Source organism: Tenrec ecaudatus, chromosome 16 (genome assembly GCF_050624435.1).
Source record: "Tenrec ecaudatus isolate mTenEca1 chromosome 16, mTenEca1.hap1, whole genome shotgun sequence".
NCBI classification, from domain to species: Eukaryota; Metazoa; Chordata; class Mammalia; order Afrosoricida; family Tenrecidae; genus Tenrec; species Tenrec ecaudatus.
In genome coordinates this window covers 1,878,550-1,901,660 of record NC_134545.1, presented here as the reverse complement: position 1 = coordinate 1,901,660, position 23,111 = coordinate 1,878,550, and the positions used below count along the sequence as shown (strand labels likewise).

At 53.3% G+C, this 23,111-nt stretch overlaps 1 protein-coding gene across 1 annotated transcript in view; it reads right to left on the bottom strand.

Moving 5' to 3' along the window:
• Nucleotides 1-23,111, bottom strand: part of TMEM132D (transmembrane protein 132D) — a 408,020-nt gene that overhangs the window by 266,629 nt on the left and 118,280 nt on the right. Inside the window, exon 2 of the mRNA XM_075534423.1 lies at nucleotides 17,279-18,167. Coding sequence (XP_075390538.1) covers nucleotides 17,279-18,167 — 889 coding nt within the window. The remainder of the gene's footprint in view (nucleotides 1-17,278; nucleotides 18,168-23,111) is intronic.

The window sequence follows — 23,111 nt, the reverse complement described above, 5'->3', positions numbered from 1 at the left end:
TTTTCAGGAGAAAAATCTAGTGGCCCTCTTCTGTACAGATGTTAGTCAAGGAAACCCTCTCACACGGGGTCGCTACAAGTCAGAATCAACCTTCAGGCAACAACAGTGATGAGAAACCAGGATATTATCTTTGTAGGAAGAGTTATAGTTGGCTACACTGTGCGGTCACCATCAGAAAATGTCTTAAACAAAAGTTTGAGGTAGGATGGGGGCAGGAAAGGTGATTTTCTTTGGTTTCAGCTTCTTGGAACATCTCAAAAAGGGTTATTTTCTTATGTTCCAGAAACCTGGAGATGTACCCCCCCAAAAAAGGGCATACTTTCTTAGATTTCAGCTACTTGGAGAGTCTCAAAAAAAGGGGCTATTTTCTTATGTTTCAGCTACTCGAAGATTCTCAAAAGCAAACAAGCATTCACAGGCACTTCTTGCTCCTTGGAAAGTTGTTATTTTGTGACTTGAGAAGCAGTTTGATTCCCTTCCGATGAAAGTAACACATGCCCTGCTGCTTTTCTCTGTTAAATTCTGAGCAATTAGACTTACGCATACAGAACACCTTTTTTCCCTTTGAGGATTATACTAAATGGATTTTGCACTCTTATTGTGTGGCATATTGGAGTAGATGCTGATTAAAGCCAATTTTCTATGCATCAAAATTCAACTCCAAGAAAGTAATGGACATTTCACAGCACGATTCAGGATTTGTTTAATGGTATTCTTCTAAGACAGCGGTTCTCAACCTGTGGGTCACGACCCCTTTGGGGGGGTCAAGCAACCCTTTCACAGGGTTCCCCTGATTCATAACAGTAGCAAAATCACAGTCCTGAAGTAGCGATGAAAATAATTTTAGGGGTCACCTCAACATGAGGAACTGTATGAAAGTGTCAGGGCATGAGGAAGGTTGAGAACCACTGCTCTAAGACTTGGGAGCAATTACCATTTTCAACTGATGAGTGAAAGTATTCCTATGCTGAGATCAGGACCAGAGGATTTTTCTTTTTTTAAGGCACACCACGGTCAGGGTCAAGTGATGGGAATACCAGGAAGTGAAAGCAGGCGGGTAGGCTGGAAGGAGTGCTGAGTGGTTCAGAGGAATGTCTGTCTCCAGGCCCATAAGCAGAGAGGCACTGGTGATGGTAGAGCCCCAGCCCTCCTCCTGAGAGGCCTGGGCTCGGTGCCTAGTCACTGGTCCTTGTGCACACCAGCACCCATCTATCCAACAGAGTTCTGCATGGAGGCAAGGTGTCATTGGCAAACCTAACACTATCCCACGCCTATCACGGTGCACTGAAATGGTTGGCTGGGCGATCTGCTTGCTGTGGTCCGGTGCTGCCCACTGGGACCCAATGAATGACAGAAACGAACAAGAGAGAACACTGCCCACCCTCGGCACGATCATGTTTGAGCCCATTGTGGCCACCAAGGTGTAGCTGCACCTCCCCGGGGGCCTTCCTCCTTTCTGCTGCCCTCTCCTTTATCCCTCAGGACGTCCTTCTCCGGGATCGGTTCCCCTGATCACATAGCCAAAGGACACGAGACCAGAGCTGACCACCTGCACTTCCACGGAGCGCATTTCTGGCTGTGCTTCTTGCGATGACACAGATTCGCTCTTTCTTCCAGCGTTCCATGATCTGCCCAGTACCCACTCCGTATTTCTTCAAATCCTCTTTGGTCCTCCTTGTTCCTATCCCGCTTACCTCCATAGATGAGGTGACTGACAGGGCTGGGATCGTGGCGGGGGTCACCTGGAACTCCATCCTCAGAGTCACAACTGTGTGGCAATGCTGTGGTTGTTAAGTATCATCAAATTGACTCTGGCTCACCGTGACCCTCACGCACAGAAGGCCCTGCACTCTCTTCACAATCATTGTTGTCGCTGTTGTAGCCACGGTATCCTTCCATCTCATGGGGGGTCCTCTTTCCCGCTGACCGTCCCCCGGCAAGATGCCCTTCTCCAGGCAGCCATGCCCCACGGGAAATGAAGGTCCTGAGCGTTCTGTACCATCCGTGTCACGATGGGAGGCCCCACGTTGAGGAGGCAGCCCCTCCCTAGCTGTATTCTAAGGGCCTCTAGCCTTGGATTTAAAGCCCCCCAGACTCTGGGGAGAAGTCGACTCTGGTCTGTCGGGCTGCTCTGGGTCTGAAGGGACTCAGTGGAAATCGGTTTCCGAACTGAGTGGCTCCTCTTCTGGGACCACATGAGAAAATGCTCCACTCTGCTCCATAAGGTTTTCCGTGGCTCATCCCTCAGAAGTGCACAGGTCACCTTCTTCCTACTCCGTCTTAGTCTGGGAGCTCTGCAGACACCCACTCACCACAGGTGACTCTGCTGATATCTGAAATACCGCTGGGCCACCTTCCCAGCATCACAGCCACCCACGAGCCACCACGGGACAACCACTGACAGATGAGCAGAGCCACCTTTGGTGACTCATTTTGTCTTCACCCATGAAATGTCACCAACACTCCAGGAAGAGCCAATTCCAACTTGATGAGGCTGGAAACCAGGAAGCTGAAGGAAGTTCTGAGCAGTTTGTGTCTCCCAAGGATGCTGCAGGGCTCGGTCCATACATGATGAGGAGGAATGAGGTGTGGGAAGCCATCAGGTGCACAAGAGGACAGCCGGGCCAAGGGCAGGGAGACAGAGCACTCAGGTCAAGAAGGAGAAGAGGTTGCATATTAATATTCTATGTAAAATATTGGCCTCCTTTGTATACGGAACAATTGAACTCCACCAATTGCTGCACCTTTCGCAAACAGACTGGAGGGAGTCTGTGCACTTTCCTACTGGACTATGCAGAGTGACCACAGGGACTTTGGGGAAGAAGTTTCAAGGAAATGGAGCACCGCGAGGAAAAGGCTCCGAGGGTGGTCCGAAGAAAACGGTTTTCCAGCACAACGCAGGGGCTCATTCTTCCAGGCAGCAAGGGCTGTCCTGTTATGATCCACTGGGAAACTCACCCCAGCCACACTCCAGCCTCTGCTTGCCCCTTTGGATTTCGTTATGTTCCCCAAACTCAGAGGCCACGGGACAGGAACGTGGCTTGAGTAGCTGGAGAATGTCTACACCGCTGTTCTGACATGGAGTAAATCAAAGACGTGGAGTAAATCTTCTGGGAAGAGCGAGAGAGCCGGAAACGCCGCCTGCAGGGGTGTCTAGCTCTAGATAAAGGGCATGCTGACGATGGCTTTCCATTTTAGCATTTTTCTGTTTACGGAATGGCTCCATGGTTTGACAGCACCGTATTTCCACTTCTCCTCCTCGAGCGTTTGCTGCATGGCCTTACTCCAGAGCTGGGGCACGGTTGCTTTCAGCATGCAGGCTTTCATCCCAGACCAAACCTTTGCCTCCACTGCCTGTGTTCTCTCTCAGCAGCATCTAGAGAGTAGGTGGCAAACTTGTCTTTGGAAATGCACGTTGTCACGAGCGAGAGAAATGTGACATAACACAGTGAGTCGATGCTGCCGCTGTGATTCTGCTGGTCTGCGTGGTACTGAATGAGGTCACTTGTGGTATTGAGTTGTCGACTTATCTGATATGAGGGATGCATGGTAGTTCTGTTCATGTGATTGACTGGCACTTGAATGGGGATGGGGGATAGGGCACCCCTGGCTCCTCACCCTCTCCATATGGTCTCCCATAAGAATACTTGGTGAGGCCCTGTCACCTTGCGTGAAGGGGTGGAGTCTAGCCTGCCAATTAGGTCATAGCCTGATTGATGCCTCCTTGTGGACATGGCCTTCTTATGAGGGTTCTCCGAGTTTTCCTGTCTTCTTCCCTGGAGGTGGGACACACACTCTCACTCTGCTTCACATTCTGTTGACAAGCCACATGAAGCTATGCTGATGGCAGCCAGAGTCCTGGAGTTGGAGGAGCCACGTGAAAAGCCTGCCAGCGCTGAGATGCTTCCACAGGCTTTCCACCCACTGGCCTGTGATCTTCCTGCTTTCAGCACCATTGCATGTGCTGCGTGCGTCTGTAGAATGTATGGACTAGTATCGACCATATGGGCTACCATTGGTCTTATGGGCTAATATCGAACTTATGGACTTGATCTAGACTGGGCCTGGATGTTTTCTTAATGTACAATTACTCTGGGATATAAAGCCCTCTCTTACACACACACACGAGTGTCTGTCTCTGGACTTGTTTATCTAGTCAACCCGCACTAGCACGCCTTCCTACACGGTGACACAGAGCACCAAGCACAAGTATTCCAGGAGACCCACGGAGAGGCCAAGCCATCGCTCCTGCTCTATTTCCTGGTGCCGCTGTAACACAAACGCCACAGATGCGTGGCTGTCACGAGCATGTACACCCTCACAATTCACCCACAGCCATTCCAACTCAGTGACCCTAAAGGGAGAACATAAATACTCCCTAGGGTTCCCACGTCTGTACATCCTTAGGGAGCAAGCAGCCTCCCCTTCTTCCACAGAGCTGCTGGTGTGTTTGAACTGCTGAGTTGGGGTGACCAGCCCAATGTACAACTGACTACACCGCTCGGTCTCCCTCTCACAATTCAGGAGGCTAGAAATCTGAATTCAGGGTGCCTGATCTTAGGGCAGGCTTTCTCTCACTGTTGGCTCACACGGCAGGGGAGGTGTCCTTGTTTCCTGTGAGCTCCTGTGGCCTGGTGTCCTTGTTTCCTGTGAGCTCCTGTGGCCTGGAATTTCCTTGAAATCTCACGTGTTTGGGCTTCCATCCTCCCCTGGGCCTCAGAGGTTCCCAGTCCCTGAACCTTGGATCTGACGGGCGTGCTCTGCTCCGGCTCTTCGTTCTCGGTCGTGCTGACGTCCCTCTGCTCTCTCCTGGTTTCATCCACTAAAGCCGGTGTAACATTAAGACTGAGTGTATTTGACAAAGATAGCACATGGTATCCCAGCCCACTGCTCCCTCTCCTCTCCTCCCCTGGGGTTCCAGGGAGAGAAAGGGGCACCCAAGCACTGAGCCAATAGGTGAAGGTGACGGAAAGGTTGGTCTCCTGGCTTAGCCAACCCCTCCTCCGGTCCTTCCCACTGTGCGTTGTTGCAGATGTTATGACTTATATATCATTTTGCTTCCAAAAAAAACCTTTTTAAAAAAAACAAAACTTTTTTAAGGGATAGGGCGAAATTTATTGCAACTCGGTTTCTTGGTCAACAATGCATACACAGTTGTTTTTTTCCCCAGACATTGGTGGCAATCCCCTGTGATGTAACAGCAATATCGAGGAAGCTTCCTCCTGGCACTTCCCATTCTTCCTCGTCCTTGTTTCTGCCTCCGAGAGTTGGCTCCCAGCCTGCTGTGGCTGATGGGTCTAAGGATTGTGGGCCTCCGTGGGTTACTGTTTGATGCGCCTGGTGTTTGGTGGAAAACTGAGCCCGGGGTTGAGTTCCGTTGCAGCTCTGATGAGTGACTGAGAACCATAGTCTTCGTTGGGGGGCGGGGCAGGGGGGGCCTGTGTTCTGCCAGTCTCAATCGGACCGGTAAGCCTAGTTGACTTTGTTGTTGTCGTTGTTTTTAAGATTTTGCACATCTTGTTCCACATTTTTCTCCCACTCCATCCTGGGACCTAATGCTGGTGTTCTTTTTTTTTTGCCTCTTTGTTTTTCGGATTCCTGTTTTCCTCACCTGCCTATCAGGGAAGGGCTGGGGCTGCTGACACCTGGCTCTGCTCCGGGGTCTCAGACTGGAGGGTGCTGAGTCAGGTGCTCTCCTGGGCCATCAATGAAAGCGCCTCACAAGCAGCCTGGAGCGTCTCCCCTCGGCCTCTGTCATCATGGACCTAGTTGAGAGGTGGCTTGCTGCCCACGCTGCCATCACCTTATTTCAGAGCTGATGGCACCACCTGATCCCTTCGGTGCCCACCCATCCTGACACCCTTGGTGCCTCATCGTGTGTCTGCGCAGCACCCTGTGCTCTTTTTCATCCCGAGTCTGTTTGTCACCATTATTGGCAACAAGGCAAGCCCGACGTGCACTGATGCAGCAGTTTCTGCTCGGACCACTCAGTCCCTCTCCACCGCCAACACAAACTCTGTCCAAGAGACCTGTCCACCCTTCGGGGTTGCTACTGCGGACCTTGCCCCAACGTGCCGCTATGCCCTTTCCCAGAACAGACACCCCAAAGCAGCGGAAGGAGGGACTGCCGGGCTGGCACCCGCAAGTTAGAGCACATGGTTGGCCCCACTTGTCGATCAATCTCCTGGGAGAGTGTCAATTGGAGGATTAAGAGTTAAGGGGTGGAGTCTAGTCTGTCAATTGGATCACAGCCAATGAAGTCTATGTGGGCGTGGCCTTCTCCTGAGAATGCTGGAAATCTAGGTTTTCCTCCTTGGAGGCAGGAGACATTTTCTCACCCTGCTCGCTTCCTTGGAGATGCTCTGCTGACAAGACATTAAGGTGACTTCCTGCAAGAGATCCCTGTGAGAAGTCACGTGGACCTACCCTGATGCAGCCACAACCATGGACCTGGAGAAGCTACGGGGAGACCCCTGCCAGCGCTGAGATACTTAAACTGCCACTAGATCCAAAGACTTCCTACTCTCTGGCCTGGCCTGTGATCTTTCTGCATTTGGCATCATTGCATGTGTATTGTGAGTCTGAAGAGGACTTTATAGATTGGTATCGGACACAGGGCTAAAATCTGACTTATTGACTTGATCTGGACTGGGTTGGGATGCTTTCTTAATGTACAATTACCCTTTATATAAAACTCTGTCTTATACACATATACGTTGCTATGGATTGGGTCCTCTAGTCTACCCTGACTAACACAAAGAGCTCCCTTCTCTCTGACTTGCTACCTGACCAGCCACAGACTGGCTTTTCCTGATGCCGTGTGCACATTGCAGGAGATGAAGTCTGACCATCCTCGCTTTTAAAGAGCATTCTGACAGAACTTCTTCCAAGACAGATGTGCTCCCTCTGCCGGTCCATGGTGTCAACCCCGAAGCCAAACTCGCCATTGAGTAATAGTGGCCCTAGAGGATGCAGCACAAACTGTCCCGGGGGTGTCCAGGACTTGAATCCTTGCAAGGACGGAAAGCCCCGTCTTCCCCTGGGGAGCTGGTGGTGATTTTGTGTGGGCCCGTAGCCCAACTCCTAATCTGCTAAGCTACGTGGGTATAGTCCATATTCTTCACCAACGCCAAGCTTCAGAGACAGCAATTTCCTTCCATCTTATTGTCTACTGTCCAGTCTTCACGTGTATAGGAGAGGCCAGAGGTAGGGGCTCCTCAGAGTGACATCTTCACTCTTGAACACATTAAAGGGGTCTGTGGCAGCAGTGTGTCCAGCGCAGCATGCTGCTTGTTTTCTGGACCCCATACAGATAGGTCTTCAAAAAGTAGTCCTCAAGGCAGACATATTTTCCTAGCTAAGTTAAATGGCTGTCTGGGTTAAGAAGAATCAAGGGAGCATTTTTATTGGAGGTTGAGAAGAGATCTCAGGTCCACTCTCCCGAGGGTTTGCTTGTGTTCCAGACTTACGCCCCATCTCATCTGGGTGAGGTGAGAGACCAGGACTTGCAGCTCAGTAAGCACCAATGACCTTCACAAGGGCACATGGCTAGTGCCAGCGCTCAGATCGGGATTCCTGGCTCTGAACCCCAGGCGTTGTGCTCATAAACCTCAACTCTTCCCCAGAGTGTCCCCAACAGGTAAACACGGTCCAGGAGTAGAGATCCACCTACCATAAAGATACCTGGGGTTGACTCCAAGCCAGTGGGCTTCATGTGCATCCAGCCCACCCCCGACTATCGGTGGAGCATTTCCAGACTAAATGGATGCGGGACAAAGATTTTAGTTTGGCCTTTTGACTGTGTTCTCTGAAAGAAAAAACCCTGTAATTTAGGTGTTGGTTGCTGTTCTAAATTTCACAGATAATAGGGTGTACACTGGTCCCTACCTGGTGAACCAACTTCAGGAAGAGAGGGGACTTGAGGTAGTCCTGCATATTCATTGATTGAGTGCATTGGTTATGATTATGCCTTAAGGCCCAGGTCATGCATATTCATTCAGGGTCCATGCCTAGGGGACCTAGGACATTGGAGCAGTCTCTTTTTTTATGGATTCATGGGTCTCTGAGAATAGATATGAGTGGGGGAGGGGTGGATTTTCCCCAGGGACAATGGAGGCCCCTTGCTGGGGCCTCTTACAGGCCTCATCTGGTTATGTGGGTGCACTGTGTTACCTGTCTGGTTGTAATGAGGTCGCTGTTGTGATGTCTAAATCAATGTTCTCTATTGTACCTCCCCAGGATCTAATATTCGTTGTAATGTCTGCCCAGAACTCACAAACAAAACTCACCATTAACGTGGCTATTAAGGAGGTTAACCAGGTGTAAAGCCAGTGAGAAATTCTCAGAAGAGTTGTTTATCAGGACATGTTACAAAGTTCTCTTAGGTCTGTTGTAAGCCTTAACCTGAAGGCATTCAGTTAAAGCCCCGTAGGTCAGCAAAACCCCCTGTAGGTCAGCAAACCCAGCTTCCTAAAGGAAGGGCCCAGAGATGACTCCCCTCAGCTCAAAGGCACTAAGTTCCACTCCCGTGGGTCAACAAGACTGATCGCCCCCATTACTTTTCCAGAGACATTCTGCATCACAAGCCAGCCTGCTGCACAAAGCACTCTGCTTTACGTGCTCCGTGGGATGGGCCCATCATGACATTGTTCCATGGTCTGGCTCCTGGTCTGCTGCTGCTCCCCTGATGTCACAGCTGTTTATGGATCTAGCAGGGTCTCTGTGCAGGGCTCTCAGACCCAGAGATGTGCTCCCCTCCTGCGTCTTGCTGGCACTAAGGCCCCTCCTCTTACTCCTCAGAGTGCTCACTTTATAAGCAGTGGAATGGCACTGCAGGGAATCCTGTGTGCCGTTACTCAGTGGCAAATCCGATCAATCTCTCCCCACCTTCTCACCAGAAGAGCCACGCAAAGCAGTTCGCCACCCCTTTGAGTGTAAGAACAGGAAACCCGCCGTGTCTATGTTTGTCTGCTGCACCATGTTGGCTCGTGCGTTGGTTGCTGTGGTGCTGGAAGCTTTGCCAATGGTATTTCAAACCAGCGGGTGACCCAGGGTAGAGAGAGGCCCACTGATACCTTCGGACTGTGGCTCTGGCCAAGAACAGTGAATAGCCCGTGCATTTCCAGAAGAATGGTCCATCTGTCTTGGGAGCAGGACAGCCAGAAGGCTTCACCGTAGTGAGGGTGGTGAGACTTCATGTCACAACCTCTGGGCATGCTCTCAAGGGAGGCTGGTCCCTGGAGAAGGACACCGAGCTTGGCAAAGGTGAGGGAGAGCGAGATGAGGACGGCTCACAATGGGAAGGACTGGCACAGTGGCTGCCCGACGGGTTCCCACAGCCAAGACTGTGCGTCTTGGCAAGGTAGTGCTCTGGGCTGCCGTACCTGGGGCCATCGTGAGTGGGGACCCACTGGGCAGTGCCCCCCGACAGCCTCACTGATGGCGGCCAGTGTGCATGATGGTTTCCTTGGGTTCCGAGGGTCCCTCGGAGTCCACTGGAGCCATGAGACCCGGCAGGGATGGGGACGGATGAGTATTAGCTCAGGGGGACCCCACTCTGCACAGAAGGGCTAGAGAGATGGAAACACCGTCTTCAGAAGGGGACAGGCCTGGATGGAGGCCTTTTGAGAAACAACAGCTCCACGTGGACACCTTGGTTCCACAGAGGTGCCTAGGATTCTGGGGCAGTACTTTGCACCTGGCCCTCCTGGATGTCAGAGGTCATGCGCTCCGATCTTGCCCCGCACACAGTTGGCGTCTGTGGGGACTCGGGGTTGCAGCTCCCCTTCCTGAGAAATGCAGGTGATGCGGGTACATAGCTCTCGGGGCTCCAGGGGGAGAAAGCAGGAACAAGCATTTTAGGCATGGATAGCGGTGCTGGTTATCATCAGCAGGGCAAAGGTCATGGGCAGAAAACAGTTGCCAGCGTGGCAGATAATGGCCCGACCCTCCCTGTGACCTCCTTACCTGCGGATGGATGGAATGAACAATGACTAGCCAGGGAGCACCTGCGGTGCAGATTGAAAAACCCCCGTCCAGCTCTGGGGTGTCCACTGAGGGCCCCCGCAGAGAAACTTTAGGCAGGATGAAAGGGAAGGGATGGAAAGAGGCTTACCAAGGTGAGCCTCACCCAGAGAAAGCTGTAGGCGCCCCCAAGTCCTCTCGGAGAGAGCATTTTTCAGGCCAACACCCACCACCAAAGACAAGGAAGGAACGGCACTACAGAATGCCGAAACACCAAGGCTGACCCCGGCCGTCCTGCCTGTTCCCGCTCCTGGCCACCCTGGAGGGTCACTGAGGGCTTCCGAGGTGTGGTCGTCATCGTCGGGACAAGAGCGTCCAGACGCCAGGTCCTCCCCCCACAGGGTGGCTGCAGGGTTCCAATCACCCGCCTTGCAGTTACCAGCTGGGCACTGTAGCCACTGGGCCACCAGCTCTCCTGCTCATAACGACCAAGGCGCCAATGATCCAAGAGGACAGAACCATCCTAAATGTGTACACACCTTAAAAACACGGCTTCCAGTAGCCCCTTTGCGCCCATGGGAGACTGGCTCCAGGAGCTCCCGCAGCACCCATGCCCACGGACGCTGAAGTCCCCCATGTAAAATGACGCGATACCTGCGTGCAATCTATGCATGTCCTCCCACGCCCTTCACCTCCTCCCTCAGCCACATCTGACGGCTACTGCAAGGTCAATGCTGGGCACATGGACCTCTGGGCTGGGCGGATGACGTTCATCACCGACTCCTCGCATCCTTTCTTTCATCCCACATCCCAATCCAGGGTTGGGGAGACTCGTGGACAAGCCACAGCTAAGAGAGCTGAGAGGAGAAACATGTAATTTCCGTTTCAGCGGGAGACTTCCACCCCTCTGTCAGCAATTGATAGATCAAGCAGGCAGAAAATCAGTGGGGATATAGATTGCCCTGGCAGCACTACCAGCCAGCTAGAGCTAATGGAGTCTGGGGGAATTCTCCCTCCCGCAGTCGAAGGGCACCCCTCCTCCTCCAACCCACCTGGCACGTTCACCAAGGCAGCCCTCCTTCCGGCCAGCCGGCCCGGAATTTAAACGTGCAGAAGTCACCCGGCCTGTGTTCTCGGAGTCTGGTGGATGTGGTCCAGGAATCAGCCACAGAAAGATAAATGGAAACTCGACCAAGCATTTGGAAATCAGGAGACCGGTTTCTCACACACCCAGGAGTCGAAAGTCGCCAGCGAGACTGGAAGCACTTCGGACTGGATGAAACCGAGAGCCTTGCCTGTCCCAGTGCGGGCTGTTTGATAGCCTTGGTGTTGCTAGGGGTCTTGGAATCCGTGCTGACTCGTAGCGACCCTGTGTTCAGCGGGACGATCTCTGCCCGGTCCTGCACCACCCTCAAAGCGTCACTGCGCTGGAGCTGCTGTGACAGGCCCCTCTCATGAAGGGTGGTCCCCTCACCCCAAAGGGCCGGTCTGAACGGTGGTGCTGGCACAGGAGACTGACCACGCACCTGGGCTCTCTCAGGACAAACTCATCTCTGCTAGGAAAGGCACAGCGAGAGTCCTCCACAGGGCGCCTCATCTCACAAGCCGTGCTTAGCGGGACGGTTTTAACGAGATTTTACATATGTTAAGTTTTACATCCATCTTTACCTATATTGGGAAAGGAGTGACAGTAAAATGAATACGCTGGATTCATTAATAAGCCGAGCTTTCACCTTCTATAAATTGGAAGCAGAAGAGGAAGCTAAACCTAACGTGGGCAGAAGAATCGAAATCATGCACATGAGAGAAGAAAAATCAATGGCCTAGAAAGCAGGAAGACAATCGGGAAAATCAACAAAACCAGAGTCCGGCTTTTTTTTGGGAAAAAAAATCAATGAAATTGATAAATTGCTAGTCAGGTAAACCAATAAAGGGGAGAGAAAAGGCACAAGGTAGCAGAATCATAAATGAAATAGGGGTCAGTCCCACCAGTGGACATCGAACGAATAAGCAAAGAAGCAGCCAGGAGCCTCGGTAGCACCATGGGGTTAGGGTTGGGCTGCCAGCCACAGGGTCCATGGACTGAATCCCCCCGGCCTCCTGCGGGAGGAAGTCTGTTCACAGGGGCAGGCCTGCTGGGTCCTGCAGGGTCGCTGAGTCCACATTGACTCTGGGGCAGCGGGGTGGGCTGTGGTCAGCCGAACACTGGACAATGTAGATGACACGGAGAAATTCCTTGACAGACACAGATTGGGAGAACTCACACCACGCTAAATAAGTAGCTGGCGGAAGCCTGTACCTCTTACAGAGATTAATTAAATGAATGATCAATAGCTCCCAACAAATAGAAACCACCATGCCCAGACGGCTTTACCGGTGAAAAAAGTCTTTCAGGCAGTTAAGGGAACCATACAATCATACCTGCAGAGTCTCCTGGCCGAGACGAGAAAGCAGCAGGGGAACTCTCTGAGCTTGCCCGTGAGGGCAGCATTGCCCTCAATAAGAAGCAGTGGGCATGCACAGATGACCGACTGGCCCCAGTTTGAACCCGCCATCTGCTCCATGGGAGAACGATGAGGCTTCCTGCCCCCCATGAAGATTCACAGCCGTGGCAACCCAACGGGGGAGTTCTGCTCTGTCCTACAGGGTCACTGTGAGTCCGAAGAGTCAGAGTTCCATGTGATGTTTTAAAACGTTGTGGTGATCACCATAATACCACAGTTCCATAAAGGCACTAGCCAAGCCCGAACTCAGTGCTGCCACATTGACTCTGGGGGCAAGGCTTCCTAAGGCTTCACGGACAGATGCAAACAGTTGCAAGAATCAGAGAATTAAATCCAAAGATGAATAAAAGGAGTAAGCATACACTGCGAGGAAGTGGGACATACCCCAGCTACGCGCGCTTGGTTACTCTTTGATACCACTAACGCCGACTGATGTTTAGGTTTTATGTCAGTGTGGTTAGACCCCATTGCTCAGTTGTTTGGGAGTTAACGCCTCTTAATACCCCATGATATGACTTAATACAATGTATTCACCTCCATAAGGGGATCTGCTGTGGGCAGCAAACCAGTTGTGAGAAGCTTGGAGTGAATGAAACACTGCTACAATCACAGCCGGAAGAACCAATCAATTAAAAGAATGTTTCCATGGCGGTGTGGCCTGCTTCCGATAGAAGTGGATGCTGTGGGAAAGCTTGCTTGATTTTTGCTGGGTCTGAATCCTGCATCTGGCTTGTTCACCTGATTCTTAGGACTTAAGCCAATGACCTGCGATATTGCTTGCTGTTCCTGGGTGCCACAGTCGACCTGCTGATCTTGGATCCATCCATCCATCCATGTGACAAGACAAGCGTCCAGACTGATCCATGGACTTGGAACTTGTGTGAACTTGGATTTGTGGGCTGCTTTCTGAAGATAAAATTCTCTCCATATATACAAGTAGAAAGCACCACTTGTTTTACTTTTCTAAAGAACCTAGCCTGAGGCACTGGCTTCAGCTGACACTGACTCAGGATTAAAAATTCTCAGTAAACCAAGCACATGAGGGAAGCCCCCAGACCTGGCGGAAAACATGTAGTAAACTCAGTAAACTACCATCATAGTAAAGGTGGAGATTAGATGCTTCCCCTAAGACTGGGATCAGGCAAGAGCTAGCTTCCCCTACTCAACATTGCGAGTGCAATAATAAGAAAAAAAAACCAGATCGACAGATCGGAATGAAGGACACTATCATTAATCACAGATGGCAAGCTGTCTGTGATGTGGAAATCCCCAGGGAATCAGCATCGGCACCCACCCCACCCCCAAGCTTTCTCTAAACCCAAGCTAACCCACTGCCCTCGAGTCAGTTCTACCTCACAGGGCCCCTGGAGGACCGAGAAGAACTGCTCCCCAGGGTTCCCAGGGCTGTAATTCTTTGTGAGGGCGGACAGCCTCATCTTCCTCCTGAGGAGCAGATGGTGGGTTCGAACCGCGGACCTTGAGGTATCACTCACCAAATGCAACCTATTCCAAGCCCAGATCCAGGCGAGGTATTCCGCCACAAAGGACTAATTATTCCATTTTGCATGTGGGAAGGCAGCGTCCCCGCAACCGCAGAGGAGAACTAATTGAGGAAAATTGTCGTCGGTCTCAGGACGCTCAGAAGGCTATGGCAGCCAAGACTCGACTCGGGGGGCTGGCTGAGAGCTGACGAGTGGAGGGGGAGAGCAGCCCACAGCACACAGACGGGAGGTTTGGAGGAAAAGCTGGACCAGGCACACACACTGTGCTCAGAAATGGAACCAAGATAGGTCAGAGAGCTACATGGATCTGACCTCGCCCCAGGTCTAGAGGGGCACCCAGGGGCCACCTGCCCCCTGTTCTCGGTGAGGTGATATCTTTGGAAGCACCCCAGAGTGAGATCCGTGAAATAAAGACGTGTGAACTGGACTTTTACTCAAATGGACATCTCTGCTCCCCCCAAGGCCGCTTTAAGAAGAGGGCCTGAAACACGGGCGAGACTCAAGCGGCGTGAGGAGTGGGGACGCACAAACCACAGCGAGCCCCTTTGAATCCACAGGGAGAAATCAAACAAGTCAGGTTCGCCTGCATACCCCGAGCAGGTGTCTCACAGAGGCAGACAAACGAGGGCACTGAAATAAGCCCTCCTCCCCTCCCACCCCGTCATCTGTCCTTCACCCGAATGGTCATGGAGCAGACAGACGCGTTTTTCGCCCTCAGAACAGGGGGTGGATTTGAACTGCCCACAATGAGGTTAGCAGCCCAAAGCATGGCCCCCTGTGCCACCTGTTCCTCACGCTGACCACAGTGTCAGGGACCCTGTGCCCGCCAGGTTCCTGAGCATGTCACCTGGCGGGGCCTTATCTTTGCACATCAGTCTGTTTGTTCCTTTGTCTGTGAGCATGGGCTGCCTCCCACACGCTGTGGGGAAAGCTTTGGGCTGGACTGGCTGAGTCTTGTGCTCGGCTCCCCCACACCTGCCTGTCCTCCCCACCGAGCTGCCTGGAAGTGGGTCTATGGCCCCGTCCTGCTGTTAGCGCTGTGACAGTTTACAGGGGCAGAGAGCCTTGCGTTTCTCCAACAGGGCAGCTGGTGGTTCTGAACTGCTGACCTTGCAGTTAGCAGCCCCTGTGTAACCACTGCACCACCACAGCCCCTTCTGTGCACCAGGAACCACACAGCAAGGTGGCTTGTTTACTCTGCACTCTAATTTCTGGGGGTGGTTGGCACTGGACCTACAGTGTCTCCCCAGTCAGCCCTGGACTTGACTACCCCCCACTCCCCTGAAGGCCACTGACATCACCCCTTGCTAACTGATGGGCTGTGAGAAATGTCACATTGGGTACCCCCCAAGCCCCCCAGGTTTCTGGATCAGCCTGGAAGCTTCCTGTGACTGTTTCTGAGTTTGCTGCCAGCGGGTGCCCTTCTGTGGGATCAGGTCCTACAGGCTCTGGGGGAAGTGTGTGTACTGGAGAGGGGGGTGGCATGGGCCATGGAAGGCAAAGCCTTGTAGGAAATTCTGAGCCCCAGATACAGCTGCAATGGCCCGAGGGTGCTGGGTGCCCAGGGCTGCAGGTTGGGCATCAGTCTACCCTGGAGGGTGGCAGCATGTGACGTGGTGTGGGTGAAACTCCCAGCAGTCCAACCGCTGAATGCTACCAGCAAAGCCAGTCTCCACATCAGAAGTCCTGGCCAGCTGTGACCTGGAACCTACAGTCACCTGAGGCCAAGCCCTGGTTCACCCCTGTACCTGCCGGACCAGATGGCATCCAGGGAGGACGGGCAGCTGCCAAGGAGTGGTGTGTATCCTGAGACCGTGTGGCTGGCCCCTTGAGCTCCAAAAGTCCAGACTAAGGCTGGTGCCTTCCCAGAACCCGGCCCAGAACTCTATCCACCTGCTCCACCCATTGGTCACAACCGGGAAGGTGGAGCTGTCTGACCCCGGGTCTCGCTGGACAGGAGCGAAAAGGCCCAGTGGGAGATGTGTGGTGGTCGATGTCTTAGACTGAGCCCACCCTTAAACAGCACCCCAAAACAACATCAAAAGGCAGCCCCTGGCTGTCTGGAGACAGCAGGGAGACATCAAGGACCAAGAATATTTTCACAGGCAGATCGGCAAGCTGAGAGGATGGCAGGGCCAAGCTGCCACAGACTCATGAGGGAAGCCAGAGAGAGAGAGAGAGAAACACAAACCTCAAGTCCAGATGGATTTGTCTCAAGACCTGGTGGGTTCCGTGTACAGCCACATCTGAAGTGAGTGTTACAAGCAATCGGGGCGCTACCTATTTCCGGGGTCACAGCACAAATCTGATTGCATTGCCCTTCAGCTCAACCCACTGGGTTACGTTGTAACCTTCGGGGAAACCCAATCAACACTTGTTATAATCAAACTCGCCTGTGTTCACAACACACAAACCGAACAAATAAAGAAGTAAATACACAAACCAGTCAGACCACAGCCGCGGGCTCATCTATTGCAATTCAAGCCGCAAAGGTACTGGGGTTTTTCCAACTGTGCCCAGCATCCAACGGGTCCTCTTTGGGGGTTCTTGCCCACCAGCTCCACAGGGTACCCCCACCCCACCATGCACCAAATGCTCTCTTGTCTTGGAGACTGGGGGTGGGGTGGGAGGGGGCAATGCTGAATTGAAGTATATCAGACTAAGGACCAGCATCTGGGACTCAGTGCTGAGTTACCTGTCGGTGTCCCTGACCCTCCCGACACTGTCAGTCTGACTTGCAGCCTCCCTGCAGGTCTGAGACAACCTCTGCCCCCTTCCTGGCACTCTGCGGGTGCTGCCTGTTCTACAGATGGATGGTCCTTGGTGCCCCCTGCGCCTGGAAGACATATGGGAACTGTTTTCCCAGCAGCCTGTGTCCACTGCATGCCCCTGGGCTGCACACCATGCACAAAACCTTCAGCCTTTCATCACATAACCTTGCCTTCATAACCTGCAACATAGCAACAACCTCGTTCCTCCATGCACCCAGAAGGCACTTGCTCCTCTGGGCTGGCCACGGGAGCACGGAGGCCGGGGCCACAGAGTCTGTGACAGCTCCAGGTAAGGCCCTGGGCTCGTGTTAGCTTCCCTAGGTGGAGTCCTTGAAACTCTCAGGTTACCCCGACCAGACCACAGGGGGCTGGCAGCGCTCCCTCACTGTCCTATGACCACTGGAAACCTGCTAGCAATGATGTCCTCACAGCCACGTCGCATGGCCCTGGGAGGTGAAACGCCAGGGCCGAGAACCCAGGTGTGTCTGCGGAGTGGTCTTCCCCACCCGCCCACCCCAGGCTGAGTGCCCCCACTCACCTCAGCGTGAACTGGTCTTCGGTGGAGTTCCTGGACACGGAGACTGGGAAGGTGAGCAGGTGGCCTGGCCGGACGGTCTGAGGCAGGTAGTGGACGGCCACGTTGTGGTCCAGGCGCAGCTCACGGAGGGCGGGGGGGCCCTGGGTCTGACACAGGAACACGCTCCCGATCCTCTGCAGGGGGGGCGCTGGGTCGTCCGCGTTGCCCCGGCCTGTCCGGGGGCTGCCCCCGGCCCGTGGCGAGCCCTTGGCGCAGTCTCCGTGCACATCCCCGGGCTGGACGGCATAGTACAACTCCACGGGGGTCCCCTCCAGCCGCTCAGCCGCCTTCTTCCTGCCGGCCACCACCGTGGGGGCGCTGAACCAGGCGGGCAGCAGCTCCAGCTGGGCCACACACAGCCCGAGTGGGCCTCTCAGCTGGCAGCCCCCCCTGACCTCTCTGGTCTCCCGGAAGGCAAACACGCGCAGGCAGGGCAGCAGCTCAGGGGGATCCTGGGCGTCCCAGTCACGGCCCACGACGTAGAACAGGACCTGCACTCTGGGCCGGCTCAGGTAGACCCTGTCCTGCAGGATGTGAGGCTTCAGCTTCCAGCTGAGCGGACACTGGCTGGTAAGCCCGCAGGGGCTAGGGGGCTGCAGGAGGTCCCGGGGCACAGGCTGCCGCGTGGAGAAGGGCCCATAGCTGGCACTGAGCACCGGCGGTTGCCGGGCCCGGTACACCAGGAAGGACTCCACACGGGACTGCAGGCTGGAATTCCTCATGATGTCCTGGTTGGCCTCCTTCAGGAAGAAGACCACGTCTGCCTCGTGCACGTGGTACGTCACCGGGAGGTATGTGGGCAGCAGGGAGAACCTCTGGATGCTCTCCAGGGACCCTCGGCTCTGGGCCACTGCAGGGGAGACAGAGGGCAGGGGTTAGACACATGTGGCAACCCGCCGGACCAGACCCTGAGCTATGAAGGCCTCGTCCCCTGTCACACCAAGACCCCCTGTGGGACGCCTCAGCTCTGGGGCATCACAGGCCAGATGGAGGGGCAGACATTAGGGACATGGACCTCCAGGCCTTAGTCAGATGCTGTCACACCATCGCCCTTTGTAAAAGGGCCTCTTTTTAAAAAATCATTTTATTGGGGGCTCATACAACTCGTATCACAATCCATACATCCATCCACTGTGTCAAGTACATATGTACATTGGTTGCCATCATCATTCTCAAAGCATTTGCTTTCTACTTGAGCCCTTGGTATCAGCTCATTTTCCTCTCCCCCCTACTCACCTCCCCTATGAACCCTTGATAATTTATTTTGTCATATCTAACACCATCCAATGTTTCCCTTCACCCGCTTCTCCGCTGTCTGTCCCCCAGGAAGGAGGTTATATGCAGATCTTTGTAATCTGTTCCCCCTTTCTCCCTAACCTTCCCTCCACCCTCCCGGTATCACCATTCTCACCACAGGTCCTGAGGGGTTCATCTGTCCTGAATTCCCTGTGTTTCCAGTTCCTTGCTGTACCAGTGTCCATCCTCTGGTCTAGCCAGATTCGTAAGGTAGAATTGGGATCATGATATTTGGGGCGAGGGGGAGAGCATTCAGGAACTAGAGGAAAGTTGTATGTTTATGTTTCATCATTGCTACACTGCACCCTGAATGGCTCGTCTCCTCCCTGCGGCCCTTCTGCAAAGTGATGTCCAGTTGCCCACAGATGGGTCCTGGGACCCCACTCTGCACTCCCCCTCATTCACAGTGATATGATTTTGTAAAAGGGCCTCTCGTTAACCCGCTCACTTCATGATCAATAGAGTGCTGAGCAAAGTACAGGCCGTTCCCTGGAAGGGCGGGGCTTGAAGGCAGCCAGCAGCACTGCAGGGCGGTGCGGGGAGGGATGGGGATGGGCCCCTGGTAAAGCCCTCAGCCTGGGAAGCTGCAGGGGCGGCTCTCCCCTATCCTGCGGGGTCACTGCTCTGCGAATCCGTCTACCCCACAGCAGCAGGTTTGGTTTGGGTCCTTGAAGTCACCAGGCTGAGCAAACATCAGCACAAGTGCCCCTCCCTGCCGGCAGCTGCCGCTTCCCATAAGAAACGCAAGTGGTCCTTTAGTTACAGGTAGGTTCGCAAGGTAAAACCACGCCCAGGATGCCCAGTGGAATGTGACTCGCAGAGACCAGGGATGAGATCACTGAGACTGGGAGCTGCATGGGAACAGAAGGACCCCTCTTCCTCCCAAGAAGCCCCCGCCCTGAGGGTTGCACCTGCCCACCTTTGGTGAGCAGTCCATTGCTCAATCTGGCATCACCAGAGGGCATGGTAGTTTGGTCCAGCCCACCAGTAGGCTCTCCACGTGTCCAAACCTCCGGGTTTGCTCCTGTGGCCATCTCCTGCACATTCCGTTCTTTCCTTTTTAATTTAACATATAGAGAACGTACCCTCCCGTAGTTCCGTCACATCCAGTAAAACATTCTCTTTCTCTATGGACTCCTTGACATCATGTTCCCTTTATCCCCTGCCCCTCCACCACTGTATCCCCCATCCCCTCCCCCAACCCCAAACCTCACTGTACTTGCTGCCTCTATAGGTTCATCAGTCCTGGGTTTCATATATTGAAAAACAGAGAAGCATCTGTCACACCTTCAAAAGGGTGACCCTAGTGACAGGGCACCTCTGGGAGGCACCCTCATGGGGACAGACAGACAACGCAAACCAAATCCTGCAGAAAAGGTTGGGAACCAGATCGGGTCCAGCCTGTATCGTTCGGGGGGAACCTACTGGCCAAGTTTTAACTGTCCCAGTCAGAGGATGAGGGGAGGCAGAGCCAATGGCCTTCCGGTTCAACACTCTGCCCACGTGTTTGGATTGGGGACATTGGACGCAATTCCCATCGTGCACCATGGCTGGACCCACTTCCTCCCTGGGTTTCCCATTTCCATTCCTCTTGCTCCCCTGCCTCTTCGGCCTCCAAGCTTTCTTCTTGAGCAAAAGCTGCCGGAAAGCACCACGGACTGCCGAAGAACACCTAACAAATCTGAAAGAGGAGAGGCCAGAAGGCTCCTCCGAGTGCTGTCAGGACAGGCCAGTCCCTGGAGAAGGACGCCATGTTTGGTGAAGCAGATGGGCAGCAAACAAGGGGAAGACCCTCCACCAGATGGGCTGGCCCAGGGGCCGCAACAACGGGCTCCCACGTCACCACCAGTGCACACCTGGTGGAGGACCAGGCGGTGTTTCCTTCTCCTGCCCGAACGTCGCTGTGAGCTGGAGCAGCGGACCGGATGGCAGGCACCTCATAGCACAAGAGCAGGCCTGTTTATCTTTGGCTGAAAGTGGGGCTGTAGTGTGAGCCTTTTGATGAACAAAAAGTCGTAATGCTTTCCTTTATAGTGCTTCTCTCGCCCGGTTTAAGACGTCGTTGTTTATTTTGATGTTCTGAATCCCCGATTCTGTCTAGTTTTATGAGGCTGCTCCTCGCCGTGACACCACAATCCATCTTAAGTCCCTTTGCAGGTACAATGTGCTGTCAACACGCAAACACACAACCTCACTGCCATCGAGTCGGTGCCAGCTCACGGCAACCCTGGAGGGCTGGAGCACAGAACTGCGTGTGGGTCCCCAAGACTGGATGGCAACCAAGCCCGCCTTCTCCTGTCGCGATGTCTCACTTTGCCCAGGGTCAGGTCTGTCTGCGGTGATCCTAACCCGCAATCACCATAGCCTGCTTATCCTGCCTTTGCACCTGCTGGGAACATTCTCTAGCTCTGTCTTTCTTCTCCTTGTAGCCGCTGGCCTTTTGCATGTCCATACAGCGCTCAAGGTCCGTTGGTCAATCCCACAAGCGTGACGGGAGTCTCGGTTGGGAGGCCCCTGAGCTTCAGTTGCCCGTGGCTGTGGGACGCGCTTGCCTGAGGATGAAGAATTCACGTGTCAAGCAATGTGGGGAGCTTCTCTCTCTTCCTTTCTCGAGGCGGAATGCACTAATTAGGAGTTAAATTGTGTCCGCACACAAGAAATGTTTAAATGCTCTATCGCCGCTAGTGTAGATGTCCATAAACTAGGTTTGTCTAAGAGATCAACTATTTCATCTACATTTTAAGACCGTTATGTCTACTTTTCATTTTCCAGCATGGTTCGGTTAAAATGACTGACAGCCACATCAAACCACAAAGATTGCATCGCCACACAACTGTCAGATCATGTCATCACCTAACTGCCAATTACACCACTCCACAACTGCCGATGTCCTCGTGACATAATGCCAAGTTACATCATCACCCAACTACCAATTACCTCAGGACTCAGTACTTCACATAACTGCCGGGTACATAATAACATAATGCCAAATGACATCATTACGATGACCAATTAGCTCATCTTTCCATCACCAATTACCTCATCATAGAACTGCCAATTACCTCATCACAGAACTGAAAATTACTTCATCACATAACTGCCTATTGCCTCATTATATAGCTGCCAACCACATCATAACAAAATGCCAAATTACATCATAATAATGGCCAATTACCTCATCACAGAACTGCCAATATCTCATTCCATAACTTCCACGTACTTCATTACGTAACTGCTAATCACCTCATTCCATAACTGCCAATAACTTCATTATGTAACTGTCAACCCACTGAGCAGTATGGCCTGGTGAGGGGACAGTGTTAGCAATCATGGCCAGCATTGTAATCCTCACCTGCCACCTGGTCATTCGTTACTGCCAGACATGTGTCGTTAACGAGCAAAACAGTCAGAGAGTCGACAGCTTGCTGTCATCATGGACTCAAAATGTCAGAGAGCAAGCAGGATGTGACGTGGGCACCGATGTATTCCCCACGTACCTGTACTTCCGTCCTCGCCTTGTGGATGTATGTGGCGTGTGCTCTTGGTAACTGGTTATTTTTGCCTTCACCCTCTCTCTTATTTAGGGGGCTGTTTTATTTCATTGTTTCAGACAACCGATTTCCTCTGGTGCACCTCACAGGCAGTTCATTTGAGCAATTTTAAGTGCTGTCTCCTGCCTTGCACTTCCTCTGGCTCGTTAGCTGTTGTTTTGGAGCGTCGGGGTGGGAGCTGGCTCTGCGATAGTATGTCTAGGTTTCTGGATCAAGCACTGCTCAGCTTAGAGCCGCGTTCTGATCTTTCACAGCTGTCTTCAGTCCACAGTGCTTCCTCAGCCTCCCCCTGAACTAGCGGGACTCGCAGTTCCCAGCACGAGGGCATTTCCCAGGGATGCTCTTTGCTTCCGAATCCTTGCTCAGGCAGATGGCAGGCATGATTTCACTCAACAGGAAGATGGCAGCTCCGAGGAGTGTTCCTCCGGTGGGGAGCGCCAGGGTCTCACTGCTGTCCATGACTGCAGAGCCTCCTGCCCTGGGTGAACCACATGCCGTGTGTCCATGTGGCCATGGTGACCAGTGCTCCCACAAGCAGTGATGTCCCGGTTTGCTTTCTCAGACACTGTTCCTGACACAGTGGAGGCCCAGCTGGGGGCCAGCAATTGTCGCAGGTCTCGGGGCACAACTAGGGAACAGAGATTCAGGTCACAGGTAGGTGGGTGGCTCCTGAGGCCAATGCTTCAGACCCCATCTAACTAGGGGTCTCAGCTGCGGACTCTGACGTGCCCCTTCTTTTAGACCTCCAGGAGCGAAAGCTGGGAGGAGGGGGCTGTGTATCTCCAATAGGAGCATGGGTCCTTTAAGATCTCAGACTTGCCATTGCCTAAGCCCGACCCCACCCACAGGGCACTCAGCCCAGTGCCAGCGGACCTCACGCAGCTGCTGCAAACCATGAGAGCAACACATCTCGAAACCTAAAACCATTGTTTGCGTTACTGTTTCCT